This window comes from Salmo salar, chromosome ssa17 (assembly GCF_905237065.1).
Source record: "Salmo salar chromosome ssa17, Ssal_v3.1, whole genome shotgun sequence".
NCBI lineage: Eukaryota > Metazoa > Chordata > Actinopteri > Salmoniformes > Salmonidae > Salmo > Salmo salar.
Window position 1 is genome coordinate 50,315,813 of NC_059458.1, and position 18,033 is coordinate 50,333,845.

The 18,033-nt window shown below is 41.3% G+C and overlaps 2 protein-coding genes across 2 annotated transcripts; one reads left to right on the forward strand and one right to left on the reverse strand.

Annotated features, from left to right (window-relative positions):
* Window positions 1-2,794: 2,794 nt before the first annotated feature.
* On the reverse strand, window positions 2,795-14,036 carry tprkb (Tp53rk binding protein). The gene is given in 4 exon segments (NM_001146530.1): window positions 2,795-3,021; window positions 13,323-13,499; window positions 13,599-13,721; window positions 13,831-14,036. Coding segments are annotated over 4 exon segments (567 nt in total). The 5' UTR covers window positions 14,017-14,036; the 3' UTR covers window positions 2,795-2,940.
* A 232-nt stretch (window positions 14,037-14,268) lies between these two features.
* alg10 (ALG10 alpha-1,2-mannosyltransferase) lies at window positions 14,269-17,704 on the forward strand. The gene is made up of 3 exons (XM_014152771.2): window positions 14,269-14,655; window positions 15,012-15,209; window positions 15,681-17,704. Exons 1-3 carry the CDS (start codon window positions 14,491-14,493, stop codon window positions 16,737-16,739), a joined length of 1,422 nt encoding a protein of 473 aa, XP_014008246.1. The 5' UTR covers window positions 14,269-14,490; the 3' UTR covers window positions 16,740-17,704.
* Window positions 17,705-18,033: the final 329 nt, after the last annotated feature.

Below are 18,033 nucleotides of genomic sequence, written 5' to 3' on the forward strand. Positions count from 1 at the left end.
TATCAGGAACATATGCTGTGTTTGATAATTGAAATGTCAACAACTCAACTGTGCTCTTTGTTCAACTGAAAGACAAATTCTCATGTCCGTACTACATAGCAATCACTTGATGGGGTGTATATTAGGCACGTAAGAAGCACACATGCCTAGGTAACACTATCAGTGAATCAGAGTGGTGGTGAAAGTGCACAGTGATGAGATTGACACTCATTTCCAATAAATATCCAGGGTCTTATTCTGGTGACATGATGATCGATGCTTGGCTGCCATTTGACAAATAATTTCGCTAATTTGCCCATAAAAATCTCATCATGTAGACAATACCCGCACTATATATCTATCTGTTATTCGTCCATCGTCTCTGCATTGTGACCACATTTTCCTGGTCCTTGCAAGTATTAACATTATTTGGGAGATTGTTTCAAAATAATGATTTCAGTATCATGATTGGACAATTTTTGATGCCTTGAGTCAATGGTGTCAATTGCCAATCATTTTGCTGGGTGCTATAATGATGAATTAAATAGTTTCACCATATCTGTTGACACATGTAAAATATCCAGATACAATGGTCATCACTAGTTAGCACAGCTAAAAAGTCTAAATTGTCTAAAAATGAGCTTTTTGGTCTTAATTTAACATTAGGCATAAGGTTAGCAGTGTGTTTAAGGTCAGGTTTAGGTAGAAAATCTCATTTTAAGAAGATAAATTGTAGAAATGGGCAAGGATTATCCATAATTATGACTTTGTGGCTGTGTTAACTAGGGACGACCAGATAAAATGTGTGTCTGACTACCTCTGGAGGTGGTTCGAGGGCATTACTACACTCGATACGTAGATGCGACTATCAGAACACAATGATTGCAATGAAAAAACAGGTTGGCAGCATTTACAAAAGCAGCCCAATTCTGATATCTTTTCCTCTAATTGGTATTTTGACCAATCCTAGCAGATCTTTTCATATCAGAGCTTATTCAGAGCTGATCTGATTGGTCAAAAGATCAATTAGTGAAAAAAAATAGCAGAATTGGTCTGCCTGTGTAAAAACAGCCGTCTGGACGTACAAAATTCCGCATTGAGGTCTGATTGTGCTCAGATCAGGCTGACCCCCTCAGGAGCTGGTTGGGGACGCATTGTGTCCGGCTTTCTTCTCAGTCTGGATACAATCAGGTTACCAAAAGTGCACACAGTGTGTGATGTCATCAGCATTCCCATCACAAGTCTTCAGAAACTTGTGTGAGCCACCTTTTTATTATAACGTTGCGGAGCAAATACGTTCCTACCCACTGGGCACAGATGTCAGTTCAACGTCTAGTTTTGATTTACATTTGCTTGAGTTGTTAACTAACGTGAATTCAACGTGAAATCAAACAAACATTTCAAACCTATCATTGGATTTGGGTTAAAGTTGGGTGAAAAAAATACAAAATTACCTTACTTTGATTACTTTTTTCAAATCGAATCAGTTTTCCACATTGATTCAACATCACATTTAATTTATTTATTTTTAGTTGGAAACAATGTTGATTCAAACAGTTTTTGCACATTGGTTATCGTGTGAGGAATGTGTTTGCTGGCCTCAAACGCTAGCCACCTGGCTTATATTTAGAAAAACTCATTTTTGTTTGGCTAGAGTTATAAAGATTGTTATAAATAAGCAAAAATGCACGAGAGGGTGTGGTATATGGCCAATATACCACGGCTAAGGGCTGTTCTTATGCACGACGCATCGCGGAGTGCCGGACACAGCCCTTAGCTGTGGTATATTGACCATATACCACAAACCCCCGAGGTGCCTTATTGCTATTATAAACTGGCTACCATCATAACTAGAGCAGTAAAAATAAATGTTTTGTCATACTTGTGGTATACGGTCTGATATACCACGGCTGTCAGCCAATCAGCATTCAGGGCTCTTATAAAATGTTGCCTATGCCACCTCATATTTGCCACCGTTTGCAATGCTTACTGGCTTTTGGATATAGCGCAGCAAAAGGGAATCTGATTCCGGACACAATGTGGACAAGGCAGACACATTTAAATGTAGGTGTAGATGCATGATGTTTGTAATTCTATTATCAGAATACAAAAACTGCATTAACTGTCAAGTCTAGACATGGCCAGAAAGATTTAATTACAATCAGATCTTTCTGGTGTACCAAAATGCAACAACACTGTCGGTGTGATCAAGGTGTCAGGCTACAGATTAAATAAATGAATTTAACAGGGTAGTGAAAGTGCACAGTGATGAGATTGACGCTCCTTTCCAATAAATATCCAGGGTCTTATTCTTGTGACATGATGATCGATGCTTGGCTGCCATTTGACAAATAATTTTGCTAATTTGCCCATAAAAATCTCATCATGGAGACAATACCCGCACTATATATGCGAACTGTGGGCTAGAGCGCAGTACCAAGGCCAGGGTGGCCATAATGGTGGGCACATTCGCTATATAATGCATTTTTTTGTGACTAAACCATCAGTTGAGTTGAAAATGCGATGGCAATCCATCGACATGTTTTATTGGGTACATGTGAATTTAAACGCAAAAGTTATTTTTATGTGCACTACACCACCTCTCCGCAACAAGTCAATTTGATAAAACATCTCTGATGGGGAAATATGCATATAGTTTTTATGCAGATTTTACAGTATTTGCATGAAAATCTGTAGCCAATTGGATGGGAACCTAGCTATAGTCACTAACCACTAAGGTTGGTACTCCTACGTATGTCACTTTCTAACCAGAGTCAACACTGCTGATGTGTAAATTAACAGTCATACGAAAACTAAAAATAAACATGTTTAATAACATATTCGAGGAGGAAAACATTTGATTTATGACATTGTGCAACAACATCAATATGAAACCCTCAACAACAACAAAAAATGATATAACATGAATGGTTCCATTTGCTGCCATGTCTTCTTGCTGAGCTACATGACATCTTTGGTTGCCATCCTGCAGACAACAGCGTCCAGTAGACACGTATCCTCCTGGGGTGTGGTTTTGTACAGCTGGAGAAAGAAAACAAGAGCATCAGTTAGAAATATGTATTAAAAGTGTCACTCCACAATGACACAATAGCTTACAGTACAAAATACAGACTTAAAAAAAGACATTGTGGACCAGTCAAAGAGAGTTGAGACACTAAAAGCAGTCAGTCAAACATGGTACAATATTTCATTTGGAGTCATTTATAATACATGACATAATCTATACATTATTGGTATCAGTTATTATACATTACGTAATCTATACACATGTATGCAGATGCAGCAGATAAAAGGACGTTTAGGTCCTTAAAAAGAAAAGTCTCTATTGGAGGATAAGGTGGCAGGCTTTGGTGCAATCATTTACATTATCGTTACCTGATAGAATCACACAATTTATTATTTTCATCTAGAACATTAAAATGTTTATTCCGGCTTGACAGTTGACTTAATAGATCATTCCTAATGTCGCTGTGTAACCTACAGTAAAGCAAGGCATGAGCTTCTGTTTTAATGGATCCATCGTTACAAAAAGAACAGACACGTTTATCTCAGGGAGCGTTTGTGTATTGACGAGTCTCAATCAGGGATGTCAACTGTTGAGGGCCCAAAAAGGTGACACTTTTTTTATTGTTCCACTGAAACATGCAAAACTAATTAACACATTTTAAGTTAGTTAATTAGTTTTAACTAATTAAACAACAAAGAATATGATCTACAAGATCAGTCTCTGTGTGTAAAATAAAAAGTGGTTAATGTGAATGAAACTCACAGCTAAAAAATGTGAAGAAAGCAATCCAATGTTATTTGTTGCCTAGACTTACTGCATATGACACTCAAGTCTTGATTAAAAAAAAAAAACAATACACTAATATTGCAGTTAGCCATGACAGCCTTTATAATAGAAAGTGTGTGACCACACACAATCTAAATATTGCACTTGGGAAAAAACATCTTAAAGTAGAAATAGAATGAAACAAACAATTCTATTTTTGCTGTATTGTCGTGGCCACTATAGTAGATATTGATCAAGTGCACAAAGCTACGTGTGCAAAAATAACATTCACAGAGTAAAACATTTAATACTCCCCCTCACTCACACAAAAGTGTAACTATCAAGTTCAACACAACAAAAGCAATATCTTTGGGCTGCACTGCACTGTATTACATTCTACACTTTCTGCCTGTGGACATCTGTTCTACAATGTGCCAGCAGAACATGATACCCTTTGTTGAGGTCGACCGATTAATCGGAATGGCCGATTAATTAGGGCCGATTTCAAGTTTTCATAACAAATCGGAAATCGGTATTTTTGGAAGCCAATTTTTTTTTTTTACACCTTTATTTAACTAGGCAAGTCAGTTAAGAACACATTCTTATTTTCAATGATGGCCTAGGAACGGTGGGTTAACTGCCTTGTTCAGGGGCAGAATGACAGATTTTTACCTTGTCAGCTCGGGGATTCAATCTTGCAACCTTACGGTTAACTAGTCCAACGCTCTAACCACCTGCTTTACATTGCACTCCACGAGGAGCCTGCCTGTTACGCAAATGCAGTAAGAAGCCAAGGTAAGTTGCTAGCTAGCATTAAACTTATCTTATAAAAAACAATCAATCAATCATAATCACTAGTTAACTACACATGGTTGATGATATTACTAGTTTATCTAGCCTGTCCTGCGTTGCATATAATCGCTTAGGTACACGTTGCTCCAACCATAAACATCAATGCCTTTCTTAAAATCAATACACAAGTATATATTTTTCAACCTGCATATTTAGTTAATATTGCCTGCTAACATTAATTTCTTTTAACTAGGGAAAATGTGTCACTTCTCTTGCAACAGAGTCAAGGTATATGCAGCAGCTTGGGCCGCCTGGCTCGTTGCGAACTGTGAAGATTATTTCTTCTTAACAAAGACAGCTGACTTCCCCAAACATGGGACGATTTAACAAAAGTGCATTTGCGAAAAAAGCACAATCGTTGCACGACTGTACCTAACCATAAACATCAATGCCTTTCTTAAAATTAATACACAGAAGTATATATTTTTAAACCTGCATATTTAGCTAAAAGAAATCCAGGTTAGCAGGCAATATTAACCAGGTGGAATTGTGTCACTTCTCTTGGGTTCATTGCACGCAGAGTCAGGGTATATGCAACAGTTTGGGCTGCCTGGCTCGTTGTGAACTAATTTCACATAACATTGAAGGTTGTGCAATGTAACAGGAATATTTAGACTTAGGGATGCCACCCGTTAGATAAAATACGGAACGGTTCCGTATTTCACTGCAAGGAAAAACGTTTTGTTTTCGAGATGATAGTTTCCGGATTCGACCATATTAATGACCAAAGGCTCGTATTTCTGTGTGTTATTATGTTATAATTAAGTCTATGATTTGATAGAGGAGTCTGACTGGGCGGTGGTAGGCAGCAGCAGGCTCGTAAGCATTCATTCAAACAGCACTTTCGTGCGTTTTGCCAGCAGCTCTTCGCTGTGCTTCAAGCATTGCGCTGTTTATGACTTCAAGCCTGTCAACTCCCAAGATTAGGCTGGTGTAACCGATGTGAAACGGCTAGCTAGTTAGCGGGTGCGCGCTAATAACATTTCAAACGTCACTCGCTCTGAGACTTGGAGTAGTTTTTCCCCTTGCTCTACATGGGTAACGCTGCTTCGAGGGTGGCTGTTGTCGATGTGTTCCTGGTTCGAGCCCAGGTAGGAGCGAGGAGAGGGACGGAAGCTATACTGTTACACTGGCAATACTAAAGTGCCTATAAGAACATCCAATAGTCAAAGGTATATGAAATACAAATCGTACAGAGAGAAATAGTCCTATAATTCCTATAATAACTACAACCTAAAACTTCTTAACTGGGAATATTGAAGACTCATGTTAAAAGGAACCACCAGCTTTCATATGTTCCCATGTTCTGAGCAAGGAACTTAAACGTTAGCTTTCTTACATGGCACATATTGCACTTTTACTTTCTTCTCCAACACTTTGTTTTTGCATTATTTAAACCAAATTGAACATGTTTCATTATTTATTTGAGGCTAAATTGTTTTTATTGATGTATTATATTAAGTTAAAATAAGTGTTCATTCAGTATTGTTGTAATTGTCATTATCACAAATAAATAAATAAAAAATTGTAAAAAAAAAATAATAATAAATAGGAATAATAATAATAAAAAAAAATAATAATAATAATAAAAATAAAAAAATGGAAAAAAAGAAATCGGCTGATTAATCGGTATCAGCTTGTTTGGTCCTTCAATAATAGGTATCGGCGTAGAAAAATCATAATCGGTCGACCTCTAACCCTTTGTTGGCATAATTTATCTCTTTCAGGCAGAGAGTACACCTGGCATACCCCTTTTAATACATTGTATTGAAAGAAGGAAAGTGTGTGGCGTTTCTTTCACCTCGATAGTGGCATCCAGCTTAAGCCAGTGTCAATGCTGGGTGTAGCTGGTGCATGGAAGTCAGGCGCAGGAGAGCAGAGATGAGTGAACAAAGCACTTTACTGAGGCAATATTTTGAACAGAACGCAACCGCGTCACAAAAACAAATGCCCAAAGAACAAGTGAGACAGCACAAAGTACAATAACCAAGTACAAAGTACCGGCTGCCACAAAGCACGGGTGTAAAACAAAACCCGGCGCAAACCAGCCGGAAGCGTGCCAACCTGACAACAAACAATACCCCACACAGACATGGAGGGAACAGAGGGCTAAATACACATAGTAATTATGAGGAGATGTAAACCAGGTGTGCAGGAAAACAAGACAAAACAAATGGAAAATGAAAAGTGGAGCGTCGATGGCTAGAAGACCGCCGAACGAACAAGGTGAGGGACGACTCCGACGGAAGTCGTGACAGCCAGGCCCAGCTCCAGCTACACTTGATCCCTGAAACCACTTGTTTAAGAAGCAACGCCTCATTTACACCCAATTCTCTCATTCTGAAAATTAACCACATATTGTAGAATACATTGGTTCACAGATAGTTTGTTAGCTAGTTAACATTTCACACAGATTGTCAGGGTCCAGTAAGCAACTAAGGCGTTATAACTTCAGGAACGACAAGGAGTCGTATACCAGTTAATACTATAGTGAATTGGTTAGGTTACTAACGTTAGCTCATCTGATGGTGTAACGTTAGCTAGCTAGCTGTCTGACTTTATTAGTCAGCTAATTTTCACACAATAAACTCAATAATTTGATCAGCTAAATTGGATAATGTTCCTCAACATTTCTCTGGCTAGCTAACGGAGAATTCGGTTTCCTGTTTCCGGTCACAACTTGCAGACTTGTTTACGCTGCTGTGCGTTTTGTTGCCGATCTTACTTTGCTACCTGACGGTTTTTTGCTTTTTCATTACCGTATATTTTTACTTTTTCCCCTCACTCAACTTTTTTCATTCATATTTGTACTTTTTCCCTCACTCAACTTTTTTCATTCAACTTTTTCACCCCGGAGGTTTTATCTGGACATGGTTCGTCAGGACTTCAAACAGCCGAAGCTAAGTAACATTAACATGATGCCTTCTAATTGCAGTCGTTGTACTTATAATATACAGGAGAACGCTCGCCTTACGGCAAGGATAGCTGTGCTGCAAGCCCAGCTTCAGACGCAATCGTTAGGCAAGGGTAATTTCAGTGTAGGAAAGGATGAAACAGCGTCTGTGCCACCAGTAAGTACAGATAGTAACGTTAGTATAAACCCCCTCGCACGGTCCCCGCAGCCGGACAACTTTCTCATGGCTTCTGGAGGGAAACGCTGTAGGAATGCTCAACCGGTGTCGCTTATTCAGCCGACAGAAACTTTCAACCGGTTCTCCCCATTAAGCGAGTCGGAGGCCAAGACTTCTCTGGTCTCTACTCCTCCCATTGTGGGGTCTGAGACGCCGACGGCTCCCACCATTAGCTCTGACAAATTGAAAACCCTAGTCATTGGCGACTCCATTACACGCAGTATTAGACTTAAAACTAATCATCCAGCGATCATACACTGTTTACCAGGGGGCAGGGCTACCGACGTTAAGGCTAATCTAAAGACGGTGCTGGCTAAAGCTAAAACTGGCGAGTGTAGAGAGTATAGAGATATTGTTATCCACGTCGGCACCATGTTAGGATGAAACAGTCAGAGGTCACCAAGCGCAACATAGCTTCAGCGTGTAAATCAGCTAGAAAGATGTGTCGGCATCGATTAATTGTCTCTGGCCCCCTCCCAGTTAGGGGGAGTGATGAGCTCTACAGCAGAGTCTCACAACTCAATCGCTGGTTGAAAACTGTTCTCTGCCCCTCCCAAAATATAGAATTTGTAGATAATTGGCCCTCTTTCTGGGACTCACCCACAAACAGGACCAAGCCTGGCCTGTTGAGGAGTGACGGACTCCATCCTAGCTGGAGGGGTGCTCTCATCTTATCTACGAACATAGACAGGGCTCTAACTCCTCAAGCTCCACAATGAAATAGGGTGCAGGCCAGGCAGCAGGCTGTTAGCCAGCCTGCCAGCTTAGTGGAGTCTGCCACTAGCACAGTCAGCGTAGTCAGCTCAGCTTTCCCCATTGAGACCGTGTCTGTGCCTCGATCTAGGTTGGGCAAAATTAAAAATGGCGGTGTTCGCTTTAGCAATCTCACTAGTATAAAGACCTCCTCCATTCCTGCCATTATTGAAAGAGATTGTGATACCTCACATCTCAAAATTGGGTTACTTAATGTTAGATCCCTCACTTCCAAGGCAGTTATAGTCAATGAACTAATCACTGATAATAATCTTGATGTGATTGGCCTGACTGAAACATGGCTTAAGCCTGATGAATTTACTGTGTTAAATGAGGCCTCACCCCTGGTTACACTAGTGACCATACCCCCCGTGCATCCGGCAAAGGCGGAGGTGTTGCTAACATTTACGATAGCAAATTTCAATTTACAAAAAAAAAAACAATGACGTTTTCGTCTTTTGAGCTTCTAGTAATGAAATCTATGCAGCCTACTCACTCACTTTTTATAGCTACTGTTTACAGGCCTCCTGGGCCATATGCAGTGTTCCTCACGGAGTTCCCTGAATTCCTATCGGATCTTGTAGTCATAGCAGATAATATTCAAATTTTTGGTGACTTTAACATTCACATGGAAAAGTCCACAGACCCACTCCAAAAGGCTTTCGGAGCCATCATCGACTCAGTGGGTTTTGTCCAACATGTCTCTGGACCTACTCACTGCCACAGTCATACTCTGGACCTAGTTTTGTCCCATGGAATAAATGTTGTGGATCTTAATGTTTTTCCTCATAATCCTGGACTATCGGACCACCATTTTATTACGTTTGCAATTGCAACAAATAATCTGCTCAGACCCCAACCAAGGAGCATTAAAAGTCGTGCTATAAATTCTCAGACAACCCAAAGATTCCTCGATGCCCTTCCAGACTGCCTCTGCCTACCCAAGGACGTCAGAGGACAAAAATCAGTTAACCACCTAACCTAACGGATAAAGCACTAAATAAACTTCAGTTAGTGCTAAATACGGCTGCTAGAATCCTGACTAGAACCAAAAAATTTGATCATATTACTCCAGTGCTAGCCTCCCTACACTGGCTTCCTGTTAAGGCAAGGGCTGATTTCAAGGTTTTACTGCTAACCTACAAAGCATTACATGGGCTTGCTCCTACCTATCTTTCCGATTTGGTCCTGCCGTACATACCTACACGTACGCTACGGTCACAAGACGCAGGCCTCCTAATTGTCCCTAGAATTTCTAAGCAAACGGCTGGAGGTAGGGCTTTCTCCTATAGAGCTCCATTTTTATGGAATGGTCTGCCTACCAATGTGAGAGACGCAGACTCAGTCTCAACCTTTAAGTCTTTACTGAAGACTTATCTCTTCAGTAGGTCCTATGATTAAGTATAGTCTGGCCCAGGAGTGTGAAGGTGAACGGAAAGGCTGGAGCAACGAACCGCCCTTGCTGTCTCTGCCTTGCCGGTTCCCCTCTTTCCACTGGGATTCTCTGCCTCTAACCCTTTTACAGGGGCTGAGTCACTGGCTTACTGGTGTTCTTCCATGCCGTCCATGGGAGGGGTGCGTCACTTGAGTGGGTTGAGTCACTGACGTGGTCTTCCTGTCTGGGTTGGCGCCCCCCTTGGGTTGTGCCATGGCGGAGATCGTTGTGGGCTATACTCGGCCTTGTCTTAGGACGGTAAGTTGGTGGTTGGAGACATCCCTCTAGTGGTGTGGGGGCTGTGCTTTGGCAAAGTGGGTGGGGTTATATCCTGCCTGTTTGGCCCTGTCCGGGGTATCATCGGATGGGGCCACAGTGTCTTCTGATCCCTCCTGTCTCAGCCTCCAGTATTTATGCTGCAGTAGTTTATGTGTCGGGGGCTAGGGTCAGTCTGTTACATCTGGAGTATTTCTCTTGTCTTATCCGGTGTCCTGTGTGAATTTAAATATGCTCTGTCTAATTCTCTCTTTCTGTCTTTCTCTCGGAGGACCTGAGCCCTAGGACCATGCCTCAGGACTACCTGGTATGATGACTCCTTGCTGTCCCCAGTCCACCTGGCCGTGCTGCTGCTCCAGTTTCAACTGTTCTGCCTGCGGCTATGGAACCCTGACCTGTTCACCGGACGTGCTTGTTGCACCCTCGACAACTACTATGATTATTATTATTTGACCATGCTGGTCATTTATGAACATTTTAACATCTTGACCATGTTCTGTTATAATATCCACCCTGCACAGCCAGAAGAGGACTGGCCACCCCTCATAGCCTGGTTCCTCTCTAGGTTTCTTCCTAGGTTTTTGGCCTTTCTAGGGAGTTTTTCCTAGGGAGTTTTTCCTAGCCACCGTGCTTCTTTCACATGCTTTGCTTGCTGTTTGGGGTTTTAGGCTGGGTTTCTGTACAGCACTTTGAGATATCAGCTGATGTACGAAGGGCTATATAAAAATACATTTGATTTGAAATTTGAATTCGATCCAGCTGGCAAGATACTTAACAATGCTAACAATTCTTGTTCCACCACACCTTCTCCCTCACCTCAAACTTTCCAAATGCCAGTTGTTTTTCGGTTACAGCTCATGAAGTATGCTTCAACACCTTCTCACCCCTGTCTCCGTGGTCAGGCTTCTCACCTACCTCTTCGTTATCGTTCAGGGGACGTGCTGCTGTAACTGGCAAACTGCCTTTCCACCCTCTGCTGTATTTCCAGAGCGAGCGCTGATGCTGCAACTAGCAAGTTGGTTGTCTCTTCGCTCTTCAGTCACATGCTGCATTCTTTTGTAATGTGAACGATTGGGTGAGCCTTGGACACAGCCAGAATTGCTCCAAACAGGCATCACTCACTCGCATACAAACACGCATCACTCGTTCGATTACAGCCAGTAGTGATCCAAAGCCCCTCTCCCAAACTTTTCTCATCAGATCTTCACTGTAGGTCACCTATTTTGGATTCAAAACTGCGAATTTCGCCGAAAGGTGACTAGTTTGCATCCCTGCTCAATACCGAGAGGGGCCACTCCACATCTACATTTCCCAAAAGAGCTTCAGTATTGCTTAGATAAAACTGTACTTACGCAAGGTTCCATCCCAAAAGTGCATTTAAAAATCAGTTGGTGACACTTTAGTTCTTCACTCTCCAAAAGTACTAATTGGAAAACATTTCAGTCATTTCTGACACTGTCAGTATCAGTGAAATGAGTCATATGAATGGAGTTGAAAAAGGCTTTGACAAGGTATAGAAAAAATGTACTTGCCATTGCAACATCACAAGCCCATAACAAAACACGTTTACAGAGACGTACATTTGGCAAAATGTCTGCCATTTCTTTCAAATACATACAGATATTCAGACCCCTTAACTTCCACATTTTGTTATGTTACAGCCTTATTCTAAAATGTGTTCAATTGTTTTTTCCCCTCATCAATGACATTTCTGAAAACCTGTTTTTGCTTTGTTTGCAAATATATTTAAAAAAAAACATAAATATCACATTTACATACGTATTCAGACCCTTTATTCAGTACTTTGTTGCACCTTTAGCAGTGATTACACGCTCGAGTCTTCTTGGGTATGATGCTACAAGCTTGGCACACCTGTATTTGGGGAGTTTCTCCCATTCTTCTCTGCAGATCTTCTCAAGCTCTGTCAGGTTGGATGGGGAGCGCCGCTACACAGCTATTTTTCAGGTCTGTCCAGAGATGTTCGATCGGGTTCAATTCCGGGCTCTGGCTGGGCCACTCAAGGACACTAAGAGACGCAAGCCACTCCTGCATTGTTTTGGCTGTGTGCTTAGGATCGTTGCCCGGGTGGAAGGTGAACTTTTGCCCCAGTCTGAGGTCCTGAGCACTCTGGAGCAGGTTTTCATCAAGGATCTCTCTGTACTTTGTTCTGTTCATCTTTCCCTCGATCCTGACTAGTCTCCCAGTCCCTGAAAAACATCCCCACAGCATGATGCTGCCACCACCATGCTTCACCGTAGGGATGGTGCCAGGTTTCCTCCATGCCAAAGAGTTCAATGTTGGTTTCATCAGACAGAGAATCTTGTCATTTAGGTGTCTTTTGACAAACTCCAAGCGGCCTGTCACGTGCCTTTTACTGAGGAATAGCTTCCATCTGACCACTCTACCATAAAGGCCAGATTGGTGGAGTGCTGCAGAAATTATTGTCTTTCTGGAAGGTTCTCCCATCTCCACAAAGGAACTCTGGAGCTCTGTCAGAGTGACCATCGGGTTCTTGGTCACCTCCCTGACCAAGGTCCTTCTCCCCAGATTGCTCAGTTTGGCCAGGCAGCTCTAGGAAGAGTCTTTGTGATTCCAAACTTCTTCCATTTAAGAATGATGGAGGCCACTGCGTGCTTGGGGACCTTCAATGCTGCAGACATTTTTTGGTACCCATCCCCTTATCTGTGCCTCGACACAATCCTGCCTCAGAGCTCTACGGACAATTCCTTCGACTTCATGGCTTGGTTTTTGCTCTGACATGCCCTGTCAACTGTGGGACCTTATATAGACAGGTGTGTACCTTTCCAAATCATGTCCAATCAAATGAATTTACCCCAGGTGGACTCCAATCAAGTTGTAGGATCTCAAGGATGATCAATGGAAACAGGATGTACCTGTGCTCAATTTTGAGACTCATAGCAAAGGGTCTGAATACTTATGAAAACAAGGTATTTATGTTTTTGACTTTTAATAAACCTGTTCTCACTTTGTCATTATGGGGTATTGTATGTAGATTGCTGAGGATTGAAAAAGAATAGGGGTCTGAATACTTTCTGAAGGCACTGTATATATTATATTAGTGTGAAAGAAAAACATGACCAACCTTTTTGACCTTAGCAGTGTCGGTCAACATGGAGACATCTTCAATTGGGATCTGTTGTCCATCCACCTTGGCAATGATGTCAGTCATGTGCTGCGTCTCCTCTTTGAGATGGACTAGAACTATGAGAACAGCACTGTCACTGTCTGACATCCCAAACCTCTTGAAGGCCTCTGAAATCTAAAGGAAAACATGTGTGAAAGACATTGGGATGGGATATTACTTTGAAAGGAGTGTCAACATATATGTGTGTGTGAGATACATTTAGAGGCTACTTACATTATTAGTGGGTGAAAGGTTGTAGATGATTTCGGAATATAAACTCCTTGTCTTCATTTTTCCAGTACTATGTAAATGGACTGCCTTGTTTGCTGCCACTAGCACTTGGAAGGGGTTCACTATCTGCAAACATTTCAAATAATCCGTTTGTGGATCATTACATCAACTTCAGTCAAGCATTCATACATTATATCAAACCAACATTTCTAGCTAGCTAGCTACATTGTCTCACCATAGACGGGTTTATCAAGGCACCATTAATCTTTCCTTCCATGGCATTTTTCCTCAATTCTGCAGCGTTTTTGACATCTTTGAATAGTAACTGAGTTACAGTACGATCAGGAAAGAGTTCCAATTCTTGAGTTGAATACATAACTGAAGAAAAACGAATTTGTGGATAAAAAAAAGACTCCAACATTTCAGTTAGACCATCTCACGTGGTTAAAAAAATGAAATACACAGGGAACAAAAACAAAGTAACACAAATAATCTGAAAGGTTCCGGTTTTACACGACAAAAAATATTTATGCTGTACCTAATAATTGTCAATACTTATGAAATAAAATATATTAGATATATGCTCGCATTTTTAAAACGATTGTACAACAAAGAAGCAATTCAATAATTTGTGAAGTGATACTGATAGGAACTTAGAATTTTAAAACAGCTTCTGTACGGACTACCTTCCACTGACGGGACCACCAAACTGTCAAAAAATGTAACTCTTCCGTTCGCGTTTTAGCTAGATTAAAATATCTGTAATTTTATTGTCATTTTATATACATTTCATCCGTAGTTAACATGAAATTAAACGTATGTTGCGTACACCATATATAAGTATCTAGCGATTTTTAGATTGATTTCCGCGTTAGTTCGGAATTTCTAGGTGAAGATGGAGAAATTCGAAGGGTACATTTTCACTGCTCTCTGCAGCACCAACTTTTTGGTTTCGTGTCTCCTGTTCTCCAAAATAACTCGGGTGCAAAGGGAGCCCTACATGGACGAAATATTTCACGTCCGTCAAGCTCAGAAATACTGCTACGGGAAGTTCAACGAGGTATCATTTTGCTCTGTCAATGAAATTTCCTTGATTTTGTTACATTGTTTGCTTGTTGGATTAACGCAACGCTTGTCCTTGGAATATTGTGACAGATTGCTAGCTAGACTTTTTAACCCTTAGCTAATCCATCTGTGACTATGAACACAGACAGATTAGTGACTCGCTAGTCATTATTGTGGATACCATGCCGGAATCCTGAAAAGCATTGTAATTCTGCAGTGGTATATAGCCCTATATAAAACTAAACCATTTGGCATCTGTCTCTAGTTTAAATAACATGAACCCTTTTAAATTCAATGCTGTAGTAGAGGCTCTTTTAACGGGATATTTTTCCTTTATCTTTGTTGTTCCAGTGGGACCCAATGATCACCACGCTTCCTGGCCTGTACCTGGCGTCAGTGGGCGTGATCAAGCCAGTGGTGTGGCTAGTGGACCTCACAGGGAAGGTAGTGTGTTCTACCGCAATGCTGCGCTTCATCAACCTCCTCTTCAACTGTGGCATCCTCTACCTACTCTATCTCATCATCTGCAAGCTCCACCTTAAAGAGAAGGTAATAATGTTATTACATTTTATAACATCCCCAAGGGTGGCCAGCTCCTGTTCTGGAAAGCTTCAATGTGTGCACTAGCATTTGTGATTTGGTATATTTTTCATTAATTGTGTTTAGTGCTGTCAGCCAAATCTGGTTGGGGGAGTAAAGGTTGGGTATATTGAGCAATATGTTAGAATGTTTTGTTAGGATTCATTCTGGATCTATGTCAATGATTTGTTTTAACTTGGGTGAAAAGGAAGTTAGTGTTTAAATGTATTACATTTGACCCAAAAAATATGTAAAGTGCTTTTATATTGTACTAAGCTTTGATTTTATGTAGACACATGGCTTTTGCTCCAGTACAACTTTTACTCACCTTACGCAAATAATGTTGGTATAAATTAAGACCTTGAAAAAAATTATTGAATGCCCTTAAAGCTTCAATTGCATTCATTTTGTTAGTCATAACAACCATGGTTTCTCTTTCAGACTAAGACTGCCTCCCGCAGAGTTCTCTCTGCCCTGTCCCTGTCCACCTTCCCCGTGCTCTACTTCTTCAACTTCCTCTACTACACAGATGCCGGATCTACTTTCTTCATTCTCTTCACGTACCTCATGACCCTGTACGGCTGTCACAAAGCCTCGGCACTCCTCGGCGTCTTCGCCATATTCTTCCGCCAGACAAACATCATCTGGGTGGCGTTCTGTGCCGCCACGGTGGTGGCCAACAAGATGGATGAAACCTGGAGGACGGAACAGTCGAAGAAGAAGGATGACAAGTCGCCCTGTCAGATACCTTTCTCCGTAAGTGGGGTGAGGAGAGTGATGCGTTTCCTGTTGGAATTCTTGACCACAGCCAATCACGTGAAGGCTGTGACGCTAGTGGCGTGGCCGTACATTCTTGTTGCCGTGGGTTTTATCACGTTCATCGTGCTGAATGATGGGATCGTAATCGGGGACAGAACCAATCACGAGGCCTGTCTCAACTTCCCTCAGCTCTTCTACTTCTTCTCCTTTGCCCTCTTCTTCTCCATCCCCACGTCGCTGTGCTACCACCGAGCTCTCCGCTTCCTCCAGACCCTCAAGAAGCAGCCACTGCTCTACTTACTGATCACAGGACTCTGCCTGCTCCTAGTGTGGAAGTTCACCTTCGTGCACAAGTACCTCCTGGCTGACAACAGACACTTCCCCTTCTATGTGTGGAAGAGGATCTTCCAGAAGCACGAGGCGGTGCGTTTTGCTCTCATCCCGGCATACGTGTTTGCAGCGTGGAACTTCATGGACACTCTGAAATCCCGGTCGTTGTTCTGGATCCTGGCATTCCTGGTGTGTCTGCTGGCGGCCACAGTGCCTCAGAAGCTGCTAGAGTTCAGGTACTTTATTGTTCCGTACCTGCTCTACCGCCTCCACATGCCCCTGCCCTCCCTCACCAGACTGGTGCTGGAGTTCCTGCTCTATACAGCCGTCAACGCAGCCACACTCTACATCTTCGTCAACAAGACTTTTCAATGGCCAAATAGTCCGGCTGTACAGAGGTTTATGTGGTAGCCTGACCTGAACAGGAGGAACCCAGTCATTTGGAAAAACTATAGGTTATACTTTTTCTATTTGAAATGAGTAGGGCCAGGAGTTTTTCCTGTTGTGATGAGATCATGCTCAGGAAAACCCCCCATGGCCCTACATGTGAGAGAATGCATTTCATGTGAAAAATACTTTGAAAAGCACAAGAGGTTTATAATGTACATTTGAACTGTGACTTGTACATTGAATTATGTCATTTGGATGGAGGAAGAGGCCAAAAAATATAAAAGCCATATTGTAAAGCAGCGATCTGTGTATTATACTGTATGGTTTAAAAAAATGAAATGTGTTTTCTGCAAATGAAGAACATTCATGACTTATTTTAATTGAACTCTATGGTAGAGTTATACGTAATGATGTGGCTCTCTTTGTAAACATACAACATCGCTGACTGTATTCAAATAAATGAATTAGTCTGTATTTCCCTATTCTATACTGGGAATAGCATCCATAAACCATGTAAACAAACATCTGTGTTTACATTCTGCTGCAATATTCTGAAGAGTGAAGTCGTGATATACAATGGGTTATAATCATCCTTTTTCTTTCTACTGTATTTTAGATTCTCAATCTTGCCCCCAACTGCGATCCCTTGAATAATGTTCTTGAACTTCTTTGTGTTTCTTGAGTGTGGTTGGTTGCCCTAAAATTCCAGAATCCTTCTCTGTCCTTTAGGCCTAAAATATCATGCAGTAGCTTAACTATTCAGTCAATGATTTAATAAACTGTTTTTAATAACAAATGTAGATTCTTCAAAAGTATTGTGTACATTAGCTTCAGAAATGTTTATTTGGTCAGAATTCGATTACTTTTAGCTGTATTTTCTACCTGCATCTTTACCCGTCTGTTGCTGATCTTTTATTGTCCCAGTATGGCTGTCCCTGGGTTGAAATGATCAAATGAAGTGATGCAATAAAATTATTAATGTCATACTAATATTGTTGAGTACATTTTTGCCACTGCCTGATGCTTTAATACACCAATTTCACCACAAGGTGGTGGTCTAATATGTTGTGAAGATAAACTCAGCAAAAAAAGAAACGTCCCTTTTTCAGGACCCTGTCTTTCAAAGATAACTTGAAAAAATACAAATAACTTCAGATCTTCATTGTAAAGTGTTTAAACACCGTTTCCCATGCTTGTTCAATGAACCATAAACAATTAATGAACATGCACCCGTGGAACGGTCGTTAAAACACTAACAGCTTACAGAGGGTAGGCAAAATAAGGTCACAGTTATGAAAACTTAGGACACTAAAGA

Coding starts and splice junctions, on each gene's coding strand:
- alg10 (XM_014152771.2), top strand. CDS start 14,491: ATGGAGAAATTCGAAGGGTACATTTTCACTGCTCTCTGCAGCACCAAC. Junction 14,656..15,011: donor GCTACGGGAAGTTCAACGAG/GTATCATTTTGC, acceptor TTGTTGTTCCAG/TGGGACCCAATGATCACCAC. Junction 15,210..15,680: donor AGCTCCACCTTAAAGAGAAG/GTAATAATGTTA, acceptor TTTCTCTTTCAG/ACTAAGACTGCCTCCCGCAG.